This window comes from Furipterus horrens, unplaced genomic scaffold (genome assembly GCF_987537825.1).
Source record: "Furipterus horrens unplaced genomic scaffold, mFurHor1.1.pri manual_scaffold_6, whole genome shotgun sequence".
Lineage (NCBI taxonomy): Eukaryota > Metazoa > Chordata > Mammalia > Chiroptera > Furipteridae > Furipterus > Furipterus horrens.
In genome coordinates this window covers 67,853,233-67,868,793 of record NW_028327176.1, presented here as the reverse complement: position 1 = coordinate 67,868,793, position 15,561 = coordinate 67,853,233, and the positions used below count along the sequence as shown (strand labels likewise).

General features: G+C 37.2%; 1 protein-coding gene across 4 annotated transcripts in view; it reads right to left on the bottom strand.

Moving 5' to 3' along the window:
• KDM3A (lysine demethylase 3A) overlaps positions 1-15,561 on the bottom strand; it is a 48,982-nt gene that overhangs the window by 21,232 nt on the left and 12,189 nt on the right. For all 4 annotated transcript variants that reach the window (XM_090281682.1, XM_090281684.1, XM_090281685.1 and 1 more), the window contains 7 exons: positions 15,059-15,161; positions 13,993-14,117; positions 13,685-13,757; positions 13,493-13,581; positions 6,776-6,939; positions 4,798-5,315; positions 1,718-1,922 (listed from right to left, as the gene is read on the bottom strand). In XM_090281682.1, coding sequence (XP_090137808.1) covers positions 1,718-1,922; positions 4,798-5,315; positions 6,776-6,939; positions 13,493-13,581; positions 13,685-13,757; positions 13,993-14,117; positions 15,059-15,161 — 1,277 coding nt within the window. The remainder of the gene's footprint in view (positions 1-1,717; positions 1,923-4,797; positions 5,316-6,775; positions 6,940-13,492; positions 13,582-13,684; positions 13,758-13,992; positions 14,118-15,058; positions 15,162-15,561) is intronic.

Genomic DNA, 15,561 nt, shown 5'->3' with positions numbered 1-15,561 from the left:
TGAACCTGAAAGTATTAGATTTCTGAGAAAGTGAATCACATCTAAAGTTCATCTGTTACCAGAACACACTGCTTATTTACATATCAAAACAAAAACAAAAACAAGATATGGCTGCCTTTCTTCACTGAGGATCAAAAATTTCTTAAATTAATTTGGTTTTTAATAAATATATAAAAATGGAAGCTTTTGTCTATAAAATGGGAAAAATTTTTTTTAAAGATATGCCTCTTCTTGCTGGCAAAGGTAATCAGAAATAGGAATGTTCAAACCCTACCAGTGGGCATGGATGCAGGTGCAACCTCCTTCCTGCAGGACAATGTGGCAGAACATGTGTATATCACCTAATACGGGAAACTAAAGAACAACACAAACAAATGAACTAAATAGGACAAAGAGTAGAATAGTAGTCAATAGGGGGGAGGAGGGAGGGGGGAGGGAGAGAAGGGGGATAAGTAAGGGAAGGGTCTAGTCAAGGAACGTGTATAAATGACTCATGGACATGGACAACGGGGAGGGATATGATTGCGGGAGAGGGGGTGGGCTGGGTGGCGGGGAGCAATAGGGGGAAAATGGGACAACTGTAATTGAAAAATCAAAAAAAAAAACAACAAAAAAAACATGCACATCTTCTGGCCTGGTATTGCCACTTTCTGTATTCCTTCCAAGGTAAGTAATCAGAGATGTGAAAAAGGAGACAATAATTCCTACATTATTTTTAGTGGCAAAAAATATAAAATAATCTTAATACTAACAAGGGAATTGGTTAAATGAATTATCAAACAATGTTTTTAAGGATTCTTACATAGCTATTCAAATGTATTTGCAAAAAAAAGTTAACATGATAAAGTGGTTCCTACTATGGACTGGGAAAGTACGATGCAATACAGTATATACAAGTGTACCTTGGGGATGTTGTGGGTTCCATTCCAGACCACCACAATAAAACAAATATTGCAATAAAGCAAGTCACTTAATTTTTTTTGTTTTCCAGTGCATCTATAAGTTAAGTTTACATTATACTGTAGCCTATTAAGTATTTTGTATTTAAAAAACAATGTACGGAGCCCAAGCCGGGTAGCCCAGTTGGTTAGAGCGTTATCCTGATACGCCAAGGTTGCAGTTTGATCCCCGGTCAGGGCACATACTAGAAGCAACCAATGAGTGCACAAATGGGTGGAACAACAAACTGACATTTCTCTCTCTCTTCCTTCCTCGCTCTAAAAATTGATAAATTTTTAAAAATGTATATATTTTAATTTAAAAATAACTTTATTTCTAAAAAATGCTAACCATCATCTGAGCCTGTTGGAAAAATGGAGCCAACAGACTTGCTCAACTTAGGGTTGCCACAAACCTTCAATTTGTGTTTACAAAAAAGAGAGAGAGAACAGTATCTGCAGAGCACAATAAAATGAGATATGCATGCCTGTACAATACACCAAGTAGGTATGCTTGTACATATTTTATGACCATATATATACTAAAATACATTGGAAAGTTAACAGTAGTTATTTGTATTAGTTTTCCAGAACCTTCAGCATTTTTCTGTTACTTTTAGAAATAAAAATTTATATGCAAAAAGGTCTAGATTGCCCAACAAGAGATTAAAAATAATATCACTACTCATTTTAGGTCTAGATTTATTATTGATAGAAGAGGAGGGGGACAAAGTATGCTATAGGACCAGATTATCTGAATTTTTCCCCAAATGCCTCACCTTCTAAAGTGAAAGAAGCGACAAAACACAGGTGAATCTTTCTGTTGTTCTTTATCCTTGCGAAGACTGTCCAAGCGACACTCCCGGCACTTGGGCAGTTGTGCAACGATGTTCACGCAGGAGTCATCCTGTACAAAGGCCTCGCCACTCTGCTGCAGCTTTTTGAGTTTGGCTGCATCGGTCAAAACTGACTTCCGGGCTGGGCCTAGGAAAACAAAAGATTAAGGCAATGGGACCTCAAACTTAAAAAAAAAATAACATCAATGTGTTACTGAATTCTATTCAAAAGGTCAGTTTTCCCAAAGGGAGACCTCCTCAATAACTGGTTCAATTTTGATTTCTAAAAATGGCTTAACAGAAGACAACTGTCAGAACAATTAGAGGTTTTATTCTCTTTGTAAGATAATTTTCATTTGGTAAACCTATTTGGCAACTCAAAATCACAAATTCAACAACCAGATTTGCAATTCCAAGATGTGTGTACTTCTATTCACAAACCTAGATAAGAGAAATATTTCAGAAAGACGTTTCCATATCAGATACTTATTTCAAACTCATTGCAACATTAGCAATGCACAGAGATAGGTTCACCTCAACTAGTAGAACATTGTGTATGGAAGTCAATCCTGTCACTTTTCACAATTGAAAAGACTGGTTTAAGTTGTGTTCTCTGCAAAAGATAACGATTCTAATAAAAAAAATAAAAACCAAATAGCTCTCCTGCACAGGCCCCACAGTCTATAAAAACAAGAGCTATCTTCTAAACGCTCCAATGAGATGTCACTTGCCCTTGACATGTCTTCAATTTCCTTCACATATATGCTCCATTCAGGGTTAAGAGCACTGACTAAAGATAGGATTATGATTCTGAGTAAATGTATGTTTGAAGTTTGAACTTGTAATGGGCAGAAGAACTGGAAAGAAAATCTTAATATGGTTTCTAAAGAAAAAGGGGAAAAAAAGTAGAGATGAAACAGGAAACAGCAATCACTGTGTCAGCCTAAATAACACAGAATCTATTCATAAGCCAAGAACCTTGAAGAATATTTCATATTAAACTGACAGAAGACTTTTTCTCCTCAGGGACCAAGGTAGCTGAGAAAAGTGAGGTACAGTCTTAGGCAAACAAACAAATGAAAAACAAGCAAAAACCCCAAAACAACTTCTGGGGAACCAGTCCAGAGATGGGTGGGAGAGACTAGTAAGTAGTCTTGGAGGAAATTGAAAGAAAGATCTCAAACCAAAGAAAGCTTTAATAAACAAGCATCTTTAATATTATCCTGCAGGTGATCTAATCTTTCCTTTCCTTTAAAGCAGGACTAGAGCACAATGTAAAATGCTAGAGACGCTGTCAGGCCTTGATCCCTTAAACATTATTATTCAGTTATAGTTAAAGAGAAGGTAACATAAGAAAGAGGAGAAAATAAAGAGATCAGCAGTTCAAGAATGGAATTTTAATCATTCAGATATTGAAAAGACATCATCCTTTGAATTGGACCAGGTTTTCACAGACCACGGGCAAAGAGCCCAAAGGTTATCTTATCTGTTCGTTCCTGGCTTAAAAGAGGAAATATCTAGAAATAAGCAAGTTGAATGATCTGAATCTAGCTCTCCATTGAGGAGAGCAATAGTTGATCCTATCAATGATTCTCAATTCAAAGCAGCGCCAGCATCTGAGGAGCCGCATATTCACGTATCTGACAGGAAAAAGGCTGCTGTTCCACTCCAGCTCACTTTAGCTCCCAAGGAGAGCAAGGGACAAGGGAGAGGAACACCATCCAGCTGAGTCTTTCCATACCCACAAGCGATACAAATGAAACAACACTGAGAGCCTGGTAGGCTTCTGATCAGTCTCGCAGGGCTCAGCCAAAAGTCCCAGTAAACAGAATGCACCAGGATGTGACTAAGTTTTTCTCTTAAAATCATTTTAGATGGGACATAGTTGCACAACATACTAAGTGAAACAAGGCTGGACTCCCAATTCATTTATGTACCTATAATGTGCTTACTAATGTAGAATTTTTACTGTTATTTTCCACATAATATAATATTTTGCCTTGAAACCTAGCTAAATGTGAGGGCTGATGACTCAAAAAGAACAAAGAAATAGAACAAGGATATGGTTATGAATATTCATTCTCTTTTCAGAGTTACACAACTCCTGAGAACAGTATACTCTTATGCAATTAATTTTATGCAAATTAATAGCTATATCAATTTCCACCTCAGGAATGAAGCTAGATTAGAAGTATCACTGGGCTAAAGGCTTTTCTATTCCTCCAACTTTGTATCAAAAAGACCCACAGGTCAATCCATCCATCTTGCCCTGCAGTTTCAGAGGCCCACAGTAAAAGCTAGAGTGTGGATATGTTCATTTCTTACGCAGCCAAATGTTTTTTAAGTTATAAAAACCCACACTAATTTTCCCACACAGCTGACAATTATCAAAGGTACTTTTAAATTGTAATAGCTCTGAACCTTTGACATACTCAAGCCATTTAGTTCTCCTAATTCTAGAAAGAAAGCTTCTGATAACTACCATCATTAAAATGCTCTTAAGCAAACAGACTCTGCAGGGTGTTTCAGCTCTGTCCTTAAAATCTTTAACCAAATATTCATTTTCTAGCGGTGGTGATGCAATTCTCTATCTTATTAAAAAAAGTCCAGATCTGATCTGAACTACCTATGTGAGTACAAAGTACCAATCACCTCTTCCACTTCAACCTGGATGTTACAGAAAGATGTGTTAGGCTAAAGATAAATAAATTATCAAATTACTTTAGAAGCTTGTTCCCTTTAAGTTATATGGTAAATGCATATAATGGAATCCTTATAGTCTTTAAAATGTTGATAAGACACCTGCACTAATCCACAGGATAAAATTGTTGGTATGAACCCACGTAATATAGTTTATTAACAGTAATCATTTCTGAGAAGATTCTGGAATTTTACTTTCTTCTCTGAACTTTTCTGATCGTATCAACTTTTTCTATAATCATTTTTATATTGTTTTCCTCATAAGGTAAGATTGAATTACCATCTCATACCTTCTTCTAATAAACACATGTAAAAACACTCACCATTCTGGATTTTATTGTTGTTTCTTGTACAATAGTTTTCATTATCTACTTTTACTGAAGATTCCTTTAAATTCTGTGACTGGCAACCTAAAGTCGAAGGCTCTACCTTTTTTTCCACACAACTATTAGGGCTATCATCACTGATATCAGCTTTCTCTTCTGGCTTATTTGAAAGAAAATTAGATGTGGAAGGTGCATGTTCTAGGTGCTTCTGCAGTTCAGGAGTATTGGCAATTTCCACTTCGGCCACAGAAGCAGCTTTGGTAGGTAAGCACGCCTTCAGAAGGCCAGTTGATGGTTGTGGAGCAGATTCCAATCCGTTTTCCTGGTCAGTGTTGGTCTTCAGCTGGGTACAGCTATCTTTTGGTTCATTCAGGGTTTCCAAGTCTCCAGTTCCAATCTGAGAGGACTCTGAAGAGAGCAACCCTACTTTGCAGACATCTGGTTTTGTTCTCAGTATTTCAGGCCTCGTATTTAGACAGGAAGAAAGTTCTTCTGGTAAACTCTGTTTATGACATCTAAAAAAGATAATATGGAATATTAGCATCTTAGGCCTCCTTTGTCTCTTCCCTACCAAAAACAATTGTTTGGTTCCCTAAGGCAACCAGAATGAAAGAGAAAAAGAACTACTTATATTAGAGAACTTAGGACAGCTTTCTGTGAGCTAGAGTTAAAAGGAATCGGTCAATGGGTCTATAAAGATATTTTAAACATTCAGAAAATTACTACCTTAAATCCTATCTGCACGTTCTCATGAATCCTGAACTACTTATACTTAGCTAGTTCTTCTTCTTACAGCATAAAGAACTTTAGCTTTCACTCAGAACAGAGTATCATAAGACACCAAAACCACCAGCAGCACAAAACCCTATCCTTCTATGAAAACATTTAACCACCCTCAATACTGGATAATTTCACTGTTGCTTGATCAGTGATCAGGACCCAAAGTAAACAGAAGAGCCGATTAATGATTACTTGCTTGTTCACAGAACAAACTGGTAGTCTCCCCACCCCCCATCTTAATAGGGGTACCCTTAAAAAACTTTTTGTTTCTCTGAAATTCCTCCTGAAGTTCTTTCCTCAGCAATACACAAAGTCCTTTTTCCTGTTGTATTTATTCCCCCTGCTTCTAACAAAGGATTTCATTCTCAGGGGAATTTCTCCTTTATTAGACATCTTTGCTTAGATACCACTGAACTTCTTACTGTTCCCTCTTTCTACCTGGAAGACTGCTTCCCCACCTCCCCCTTTCATCTAACTACTATGTGGTCATCCTCCAAGTTCTATCCCAAGGAGCGCACTTTCCTCCCAGTGAATTAATGTGCTCAAACACTCTCCCACCTTTTCGTAGCAATCTTCCAAACCCATTTCTACACCAGTCTCTCTGACCCATACCTTAAGTCTTTATCAACTACCTGTACTCCACCACCGTCCCTAAAAGAAATCCTTCCCCTAAAACTCTTTTCTCTGTTAACTTATCATCACATCTCTTACCTATACCTGGAGTCTGGGCTGATGAGAACCATTTATCATCACCATGTCTCCCTCTTCTCCACACTCCCAATGATCCCAGTTTCTCACATACAACCAGTCTTCTACTTTTTCCTTGAAAGCACACATCTATTCTACAACTGTCTATACTACATCAATTGACTGTTTCACTATATCAGATTAAGAAAGCTGTTCTTTTTTCATTTCTGTAACATTTTCTATGTCCTTCTGCATGCCTATTTACTTCTCACTTCTGACAGCACCTGACCAATTTAGAAACCTAACAAAAAACCTCCCTGGGTAACCTGAAATATAATGAATGGCAGGTCATTTTGCCAAATTTTAGCTATCCTAATTCTCTGCTATGAAGCACTGAATGTAGAAAAGTCCTGCCACCGGAGCAATGTATGCTCATATAGGAAGAACCATGGCTAAAATAGTCTTTCTTCTTATTATGATAATCTCTAACAAATAAGAAATAACTCACCCTTGAGGAATTTTTGCTCCAAGGTTTGGTGGAAAATTGGCAGCTTGCGGAGTACTCTGCTGTCTTGGGTCTTTACTAGGTGGAGTTGCTGGAGTACAGCCAAGTAGTATATCCTTACAAACTGTTGTGCCAACAGACTGTGCAGGACACATACTGGGAGAAGCCTAAAAGATACCAAACCAACAGAGAGTAAAAGGAAAAGTCCCTATTTGGGGAAATACGAAGTACTAGCAAGATTCAAGTTTATTTGTTTGGTTTAGTACTAAACAAGCATAATACCTTCACCAAATAAAAAGAACAGGATAGGAGAACAAGTGATAAATCACAAAATTAAGGACTTATATCTGAAGGCTGTTAATTAATCACTCCGGCTTTTCACAAAACTTGATTCTTCCTCTAAAAAGTTACAGCAGATCTTTTTTCACAGACCTTTGAATCATTATGCCAGGAAAATGCAGCCATATGGTAATTACTTTAATAATGCAATGCACAGAAGTGAGCTTTTAACAGTCTTCAAATGGTGGCAGCTTCACATGCATTCAGTTTAACATTACTTGAGTGCCCACCACGCACTTACTGTGTAGACTGGCAGGAGACCAGACCACATAGGACTCTTGTAGGCGTGGTGCCTACTGGATACCAATATAAGCCTTAACAATGCAGTAAAGGTTGAGGACACGGTTCTTGTTCTTATGTGGCTCATCAAGTCACAAAGGTCATCCCATGCTGCAAAAAATATCAAGTCAGGGCTGTGGGACAAAGCTGGGACACCCGTCCCCTTCCCTTCTCATGTAGCTTTATCTTTATAAAACTATAAGTAATGGACCCACTTCTTCCTAGTTTATACTATCCACAAAAATAAACTTTCTACACGGGAAGAGAAGGAGATTAAACTCAACTCCAGACAACTAGTCTATGGCTAAACCAGCTGAAATCCATTCACCATTTTCATCAGCCTCAAGTCACAGGCCATTCTCAATCCTATCTCTTTCACACCACAGTGACATTTACATTTACCCCACTGCCTAACCTAAACTTGAAGAACCTTTCAAGTTTCTTTACCTTCTAGTTAACTGCTAAAATTTGATGTAAAACAACTTTCCTAAGTAAGTTCTTAAAACCTCACAATCCTGAATGTATTTATATGTAGTCTACTCAGGAATCCTTTCCTCAAACATTTACTCTGGAGACCTTGAAAAGACTGTCTAATATATGCTAGCTAGAAATATCTAAAAAAAAAAAAAAAATTACTTACTATCAAAGTTTTGGCATAGCTTCCAACTATTTTCAAGTACTAAATTATCTGATCATATATTATACTACTTTAGTCAAGTCAGTTTTGATTAAATATTAGTTTAGTGTTCTTCCGAAGGATTTTTATGGGGAGGCTTTGGCTTATGTATGAATATCCTTGGGATAAGTCAACTTTACCTCTTTGGAACTCAGTTTCCTAATCCTTAAAATGAGGAAATTAGATAAATTTATTCCTAAATCCTTTTCAACTCTATTTTATAATCTTCCTATTAAAGATCAACCTTTCAAAATTTAACTGCCAAGCCATTTCAAAATGCTTATTCAAGGCTCACTTTTACTAAGCATCTTACCTCATCTCATCTTCCTTACTCTAAATTGTTTAGAGTTGATGTACTAATACAATACTTTTCTTAAATTGCTCTCCTGAGAATAATACAAGGTCTGTCTGGAAAATGTCCAGCCATTGGTAATATAATGAGAATGGTTTGGGTGACATCAATGTAACCTGGCAGAGTGGACTGGAATGCACATGTGTGAACAATGATGACTTCACTGTACTAGTCAGTGGGGGTGGTAGACGCAGTTAAGTGAGCATGTGTACTGTGTGGCCGTTTTGTTCACAATGACTGAGCGAGTAGAGCAACAAATCTGCATCAAATTTTGCATTAAGCTTGAACATTCCTCTGCAGAAACTATTCGGATGATTCAGAAGGCCACAGCTATGGGCAACTGGTGATTGGCAGCTTCATCACGACAACACACCTGCTCACACATCACACCTTGTGCATAGTTTTTCGGCAAAACATCAAATCATCCAGGTGACTTGATGCCCAAATTTGGCGCCCTGTCCCTTCTGGTTTCCCAAAACTAAAATCACCTTTGAAAGGGAAGAGATTTCAGACAATCGATGATATTCAGGAAAATACAACGTGGCAGCTGATAGCTAGCTATTGGAAGGACTGTGTGAGGTCCCAAGGTGCCTACTTTGAAGAAGACTAAGGCATCACTGTCCTGGGTACAGTGTTTCTTGTATCTTGCATCTTCTTCAATAAATGTCTCTATTTTTCATAGTAGGTGGTTGGATACTTTCTGGACAGACCTTGTTGTATACTTAAGAAATTTAGATTATAAACCTAGGCATAAATTTTGATTTTGTATAATACACACTGAACTGCGCAATTCAAAAAACCCTCCATCTCATTTTCCATATCCAATCAATGAACCAGTAAATGCTGGCTCTATTACTAAACTATTTGTGGAATCTATCCATCCCTTTCCATGCCACCACTTCCACCATGTTTCCCTTAGACTACATGTCTTCTAACTGGCCTGACTTCAATTTTTGCCTGAACCTTCTGCCCAAAATTAATTCTACTACAGAGCAATCTTTATAAAATAGGAACCAATCAGACTATGGCACTCCACTACCTACAAAAATTCTATGTGGTCTGGTCTCCCCCAACTCCCTCCACTCATTCATTCCACTTGTCCACACTGCTCCAACTACACCACCTTATTTTCTGGTTTTCAAATGTTCTAAGTTATTTCTTGCCTGTGCCTTTGGACTTGCTATACCATCTGTCTGGAGAGCTTTCATGTGGCTGGCTAGTCTCATTCCTTCACCCTCACATCTGCTCAATTGTCACCTCCTCAGAATCTCTGATCACTCTTTCCAAAGCAATACCTCACAAGCTACCACCTTGTTCTTTATCATATTAGCATGTTCATGTCTCTCACTGCATTATCACACTGTAAAAGTACCTTTATTTAAATTACTTTTTACTGTCAGTCTCCTTGCAACATATGTACACCTCTATGGACAGAGACCCTGCTTGTATCTACTATTTTACCTCATAAAGCCAGCCACAGAGATGCTCAGTAAATAAGACTGGTGGAATGTATGAATGAATGAATGCTGTTAATACTTAGTATTTCAAAATAGCTATAAGTAATTTTTATGAGTTACCTCAAGAGCCAGGCAGTAACACTCACCAATGTTTAGCACATATCAAATATTCAATAAATATTTGTTGGAAAGAGGGATAGAAAGATAGAGGAAGGAAGGAGGAATCTGCTATTTTTACAATGGTGGCTCACCATATCGAGAAAAAGATCTGGAGAGAAGTGGCAACAACACAGTGGTAAAGAATACTGGGTTTTGGTATTAGAGCTTGGTTTGAAGCCAGGCTCTGAACTTCCTGGCACATTATTAAACCTCTCTAAGCTTCAGTTTCCTCAATCGTAAAATGAGAGCAATGAAGCATACTTTGTAGGGCTGTGCTTTACCACAGTGCCTGGCACATAGATTAGCTGTCTCAAAACACAAAACCATCATAAAATTTTTCTCAATTCAGTCACCATGGGTTAGAGTTAGCATAACTGACAATGATTTTCCTTTAAGAAACTGAAGTATATCACCCTACAACTTTCCTAAGGGTTAGCTCAACAGGAATAGACAGGGCTTCAATTCCAAACCCCATCTTCACATACACACTGCTGTACTGGCCTCTGACCCAACAAGGGTCAAAGTTTCTTCTTACCTGAAGAGTTTTCCCTGAAGGTCTTCTATACCAGTCATGGCAATAGTTCCTCCCTGCCAGCAGATGAAGATAATATAATTGAGTGTATGATAATATTCTAAAAAGAACACTGCTGGCTCACACTCCTTAGCAGACTCTCTCAATTAACCAAACAACATCCTAACTCTGAGGAACAGTCTGCTAGGCAGAGAAGACCTTCAAGGAGCCAGATGGCACTGGCAAACAAGTTTATCTTATCCAAAAATATTCATCAAAGTAATCAAGAATCTCCTCTACTGACTCCTAAACTCCTGTCATTCAAGACCATCCTAAAAGTAAACTCTTTGCCGGTCCACACATCTGAGAAGTACAAACACAGTAAGATGTGTGTCAAGTGTGTTACTGCACTCATCTTTCACTCTCACATTTAAATGAACTCTCTTTCCCCACTTCTTCCACTATCTCTTCAGTTGCCTTCAAATCTAGGCCAGGTCAGTGTTTCCAAAGCTTGCCTGATTACAAGAATCACTCAGGATAAAAAAGAATATATACTGATATTCACAATACACTGTGAAGAAATGAAGGAGGCTAAAAAAAAAAAAAAAAAAAAAAAAAGCTATGGTTTTTAGTTTAAAAGGGGGGGAGGGCTCTATGAATATACAGGAAGGAAAAAAAAGGACAGGAAGAAGACAGGTATCCCAAAATATAAATAGTGAGAGTCTCTGAGAAGTATGATTACAAGTGCTGTTTCTTGACTATGCTTTTCTAGGTTAACCAAAACTAAATTTTAAAAGAAAACAACTTTTTAAAATGTGATAATCTTTATTTTGACAAATAAGTGCAGTATAAAAGAGAACAGCTAGTAGAAGTCTTAAGAGCTGAAACAGATATTTTTCAAATATCAAATTTAGTTTATTTTTGATGCAGAAGTTAAGGCTCAAATACATTAAGGGAGGATTTATCCCTCATACAAAGTTGAGGCTTAAAAGAAAATAAAAGCATCTATGGTGCCTAACAATTAGTTCAACAGCACATAAACCTACTGAGCTGAATAATATGTTGAGAAAGATCTAAGCCAGATCAAAAAGACATGCTCTCTGTTCTTAAGAATGTGAATCAGGTAGGGAGGATCACTAGATCCCTTATTAGGTATATATTACCACATTTCATAAGTACCTTCTTGAAGATTATAAAGTGATTTGCTCAATTACCTGGCTTATCACTGATAAACTTGACACTTTGAAGAACTCGTACTTTCTCCCACAGGAGGAGGTCCCTACTGACCCCAGTCCTGCCTGTATTCCAGGCTGATTCCTCCTCCACGATCCATCAGGTTGCCATTTCCTATTCCTTGGCCCTTCCCTGCACAACATCATGTGGTTCTCCTTTTCATCGCACAAACTATTTATACTGATGCATTCTCCATGACAGGCAATACCCAATCAACTTCTTCAAACTGGCCTATATTACCTCTACCCAAGATCACTAACAATTCAACCAGTAACAAAACATGTCAAGTTGTTATTTTATTCTGTTTCTCTTTCAACTTCCAGTACCGTGGATTGCTTGACAATATCCTCTGTGAGCTTAACTCTAAGATGCAATAATCTCTTGCTTGACATCCTTACTACAGTAGTTCCCCTTTATCCACTGTTTCACCTTCCATGGTTTCAGTTACCCATGCTCAACCATGGTCCAAAAGTATTAAATGGAAAATTCCAGAAATAATTCAAATATTTGAAATTGTGCACTATTCTGCAAAGTATAATAAAATCTTGCTCCATCCCACCCAGGACGTGAAGCATCCCTTTGTCCAGTGTATCCATGCTGTATATGCTACCCAAAGGCTAGTAGTCACTTAGGAGTGGGGTAGGTTATCATATCTACTGTCAATATTAGCATTGTTTGTGTTCAAGTAACCCTATTTTACCTAATAATGGCCCCAAAGCACAAAAGAGACACTGGCAATTCAGCTATGCCAAAGAGAAGCCATAAACTTTATTATGTCTGTATAGGAAAAAACATACATATAGGGTTTGATACAATCCATGGTTTCAGGAATCCACTGGGGGTCTTGGAATGTATCCCTCCATGAATAAGGGAAGTGGGATTCCTGTACATTACTTCACCCTTGTAACTTGAAGGTAAAAGTGAAAGGTAGTAATACTAATTTCCATATTTACCTCTTCATTCTTTCCTGAACAACCTGATCAGGCCAACACACTTGGAAGGAAGATAGTGGTATTATATACCTTGATTTACAAAGTTGTCGGTCAAGTATCAAAATTCCTGTTGCCTGTATAAAGGCTTAAAATTCAGGAAAGCCAATCATTCCCAGATGCCCAGATTCTTAAGTACTTGTATAACATAGGAATATGTTATATTCCTATTTCTGTCCTATTTCAGACAGAACTAAATCTAACACTTGAACTCACAGTGGCATTTATAGAAGCCTATACTTTTCTGGGCAGAAGTTAGTAATGACAAACCAACTACTTCCCTCCAAAAATGAGTTATTTGTCTACCCAATCAAAAATGACCAATCAAACCTTATTATTGAGGAGGTGAGAGTCCTATTTCAACACCAAATCTACTCAGAATTCTAAGGTTCTTGCCCTCTTCTCATTCCAGGCGTTCTTCCAATTCTTTATACAAAACTCAATTTACGTTCAAAAACACCTCCATATCGTGAAATTGTCAAATCTATGGAGAATTTTCAGAAAACATCAAAACAAATACTTACATAAAAATAGTGAACCAGAAACTTATATTATCTCCATCTGCTTGAGTGTAGAAATTATGGCCAAGATATGGAATAGAGAATAGCAGATAAGACAGCACAGAGGAACAGAGAAGACAGCTTTATAATCACTAAACAAACTGGCCACACACGGTTAAGAGTTAAGGAAAGCTTTGGGCAAGTGACAAAATAAATCAAGGTTACCTCAGAGCAAGGTTTTGCTTGTTTGGAAACCAGGCTTCCATTATTTTCAGAAGATTTGCGTTTTACAGCTCCAGTTCTTGTAGAATTACCTAAAATATTTTAAAATAGTTAAGTTGGTTTCTGGCCTCTTAAATGAGGAGAAAGAGGGAAAAACAGGAAGGAAAAGAAAGATTTTAATCAAGCAGATCTTACCACATGTCACAAAGTTATCATGTACAACTTCAACATGAATCAGTGATGGATCAACAATTTTCAGTGCTGGAATCTTAAACATAAACAAATAAAAGATACTGGGAAATTTTAAAATGCTCTGGATTATACCAGAAATTAGCTCTATTAACATAGCAATAGGGGCTTCTTACAAATAATTTCTTTTAAAACAACTGTGATATTTCCCTTTCTAACTTAATATTTTAACATATTTAGCTCCTATAAGATATCATAATTCCTTTTTATAATTATCTTCCCATCATATTACATGCAATTATCATCATCTTTACCTCCTCACAGTTGACCTGAAGAGTTTTTGATGCTGGGTTTCCATTTACAATGGTTGCGGAAAACCACTGAGTTGATGGGTCCAAGCTATAAATTTTTACTTCGGAACCAACTAAATTTTTGTCGCCTTAAAAGAAAAAAAAATCCTTAGAGCAATTTGGGTTATCTCTCAATAGCTCCATCATCCAGGATAATCTTTCCTAAATCTTTTAAAAATGTAGTAGACAAAAGTAAACATTTACAGATATTTTTGTAAACAAGAGAAGACAGACATTTCCACAAAGCTAGGAGAAAATTTAACCTTTTTATTTTAAAGTTCCATTTTCTACTGATTTATCTTAGAGCGGCAATATATTTATTCTAGCATTTGTATAAGATCAGACAGTGTCAGAAAAGTCATTGAGACCTAACTCACTGTCCTTGGAAGTTTTAGCGGATCCAAATTCAGGAACCCCAATATAACTGCTAAGTATGATAAAAAGACTTTGACTGCGAAACTGACCGAGGAGCTTAGTAACAGTAAATGGGAAGCTCGGGCTTACCAAATTAATGTTTTATCAATTTTATAAGTCTGAAATTCCAAATACATTAAATCCCATGTCCAATATAGCTTAACTTTTTAAAAAATAATTTGTTTATTTAATTTTAGAGAGAGGGGAAAGGACAAAGAGAGGAAGAGAAAACATCACTGTGTGGTTGCCTCTCAATCGCGCCCCCAACTGGGGACCTGACATGCAACCTAGTCATGTGCCCTGACTGGGAATCGAACCAGCAACACTTGGTTCGCAGGCCAATACTCAATCCACTGAGCCACAGCAGCCAGGGTAGCTTAACTTTTAAAATACCTACTTTACTTTTATACTTTTCACATAATTCCTGAACTCTCCAAATTTCAGCGGCTTTCAAATATATTACAGGATAAAGTCCTTCAACCATCTAGTTGCATGGGAGAAAGCAGCAAAGGAATTTCTAAAAAATTAGAAATTTCAATGAAAGAATGAGGGAGAGAGGCTAAAATACAGCTTCTTAAACGCTAATCATTGGTCAACTCATGAACTATCCACATACCTTGTAAAAGATGGCTTTCATCCAAATGTTTCACAATCAAAGCCTGAAATTCTTTACTGACATCATGATTATCCATAAGGGAAAGTCGAAGATTGTTTACATCCTGAGAAATGGAAGATCATTACATTTTAAGGTAACAAATAATAGTTGTTGAAATTCCAGTGGATATTTCAATCAATTTAATCAGAAGGGTTAAAGTACTGTATCTAGCCATTTGATGGCACCAATGAACTGGACAGATCACAGTAAGAAACCATCAAATGATCAGAGGTATAAAGCAGACTGAAGTGAAGTCACTCCAAGAGCATGACAAATACTAAGAGTGGCTCAAAGCATAGTTTTAAAAATGACATAACCTTGGCTACGGGAAACATAATAAGCAAACAAAAGGGCACATGAATCCATGTCCAAAACATTTATTTCAAACACTAGGGATTAGGGAATTCAAAGATCCAAATCCAAGGGACAAAAAACATAGAAACACAGAGATCCATACTGTCAAC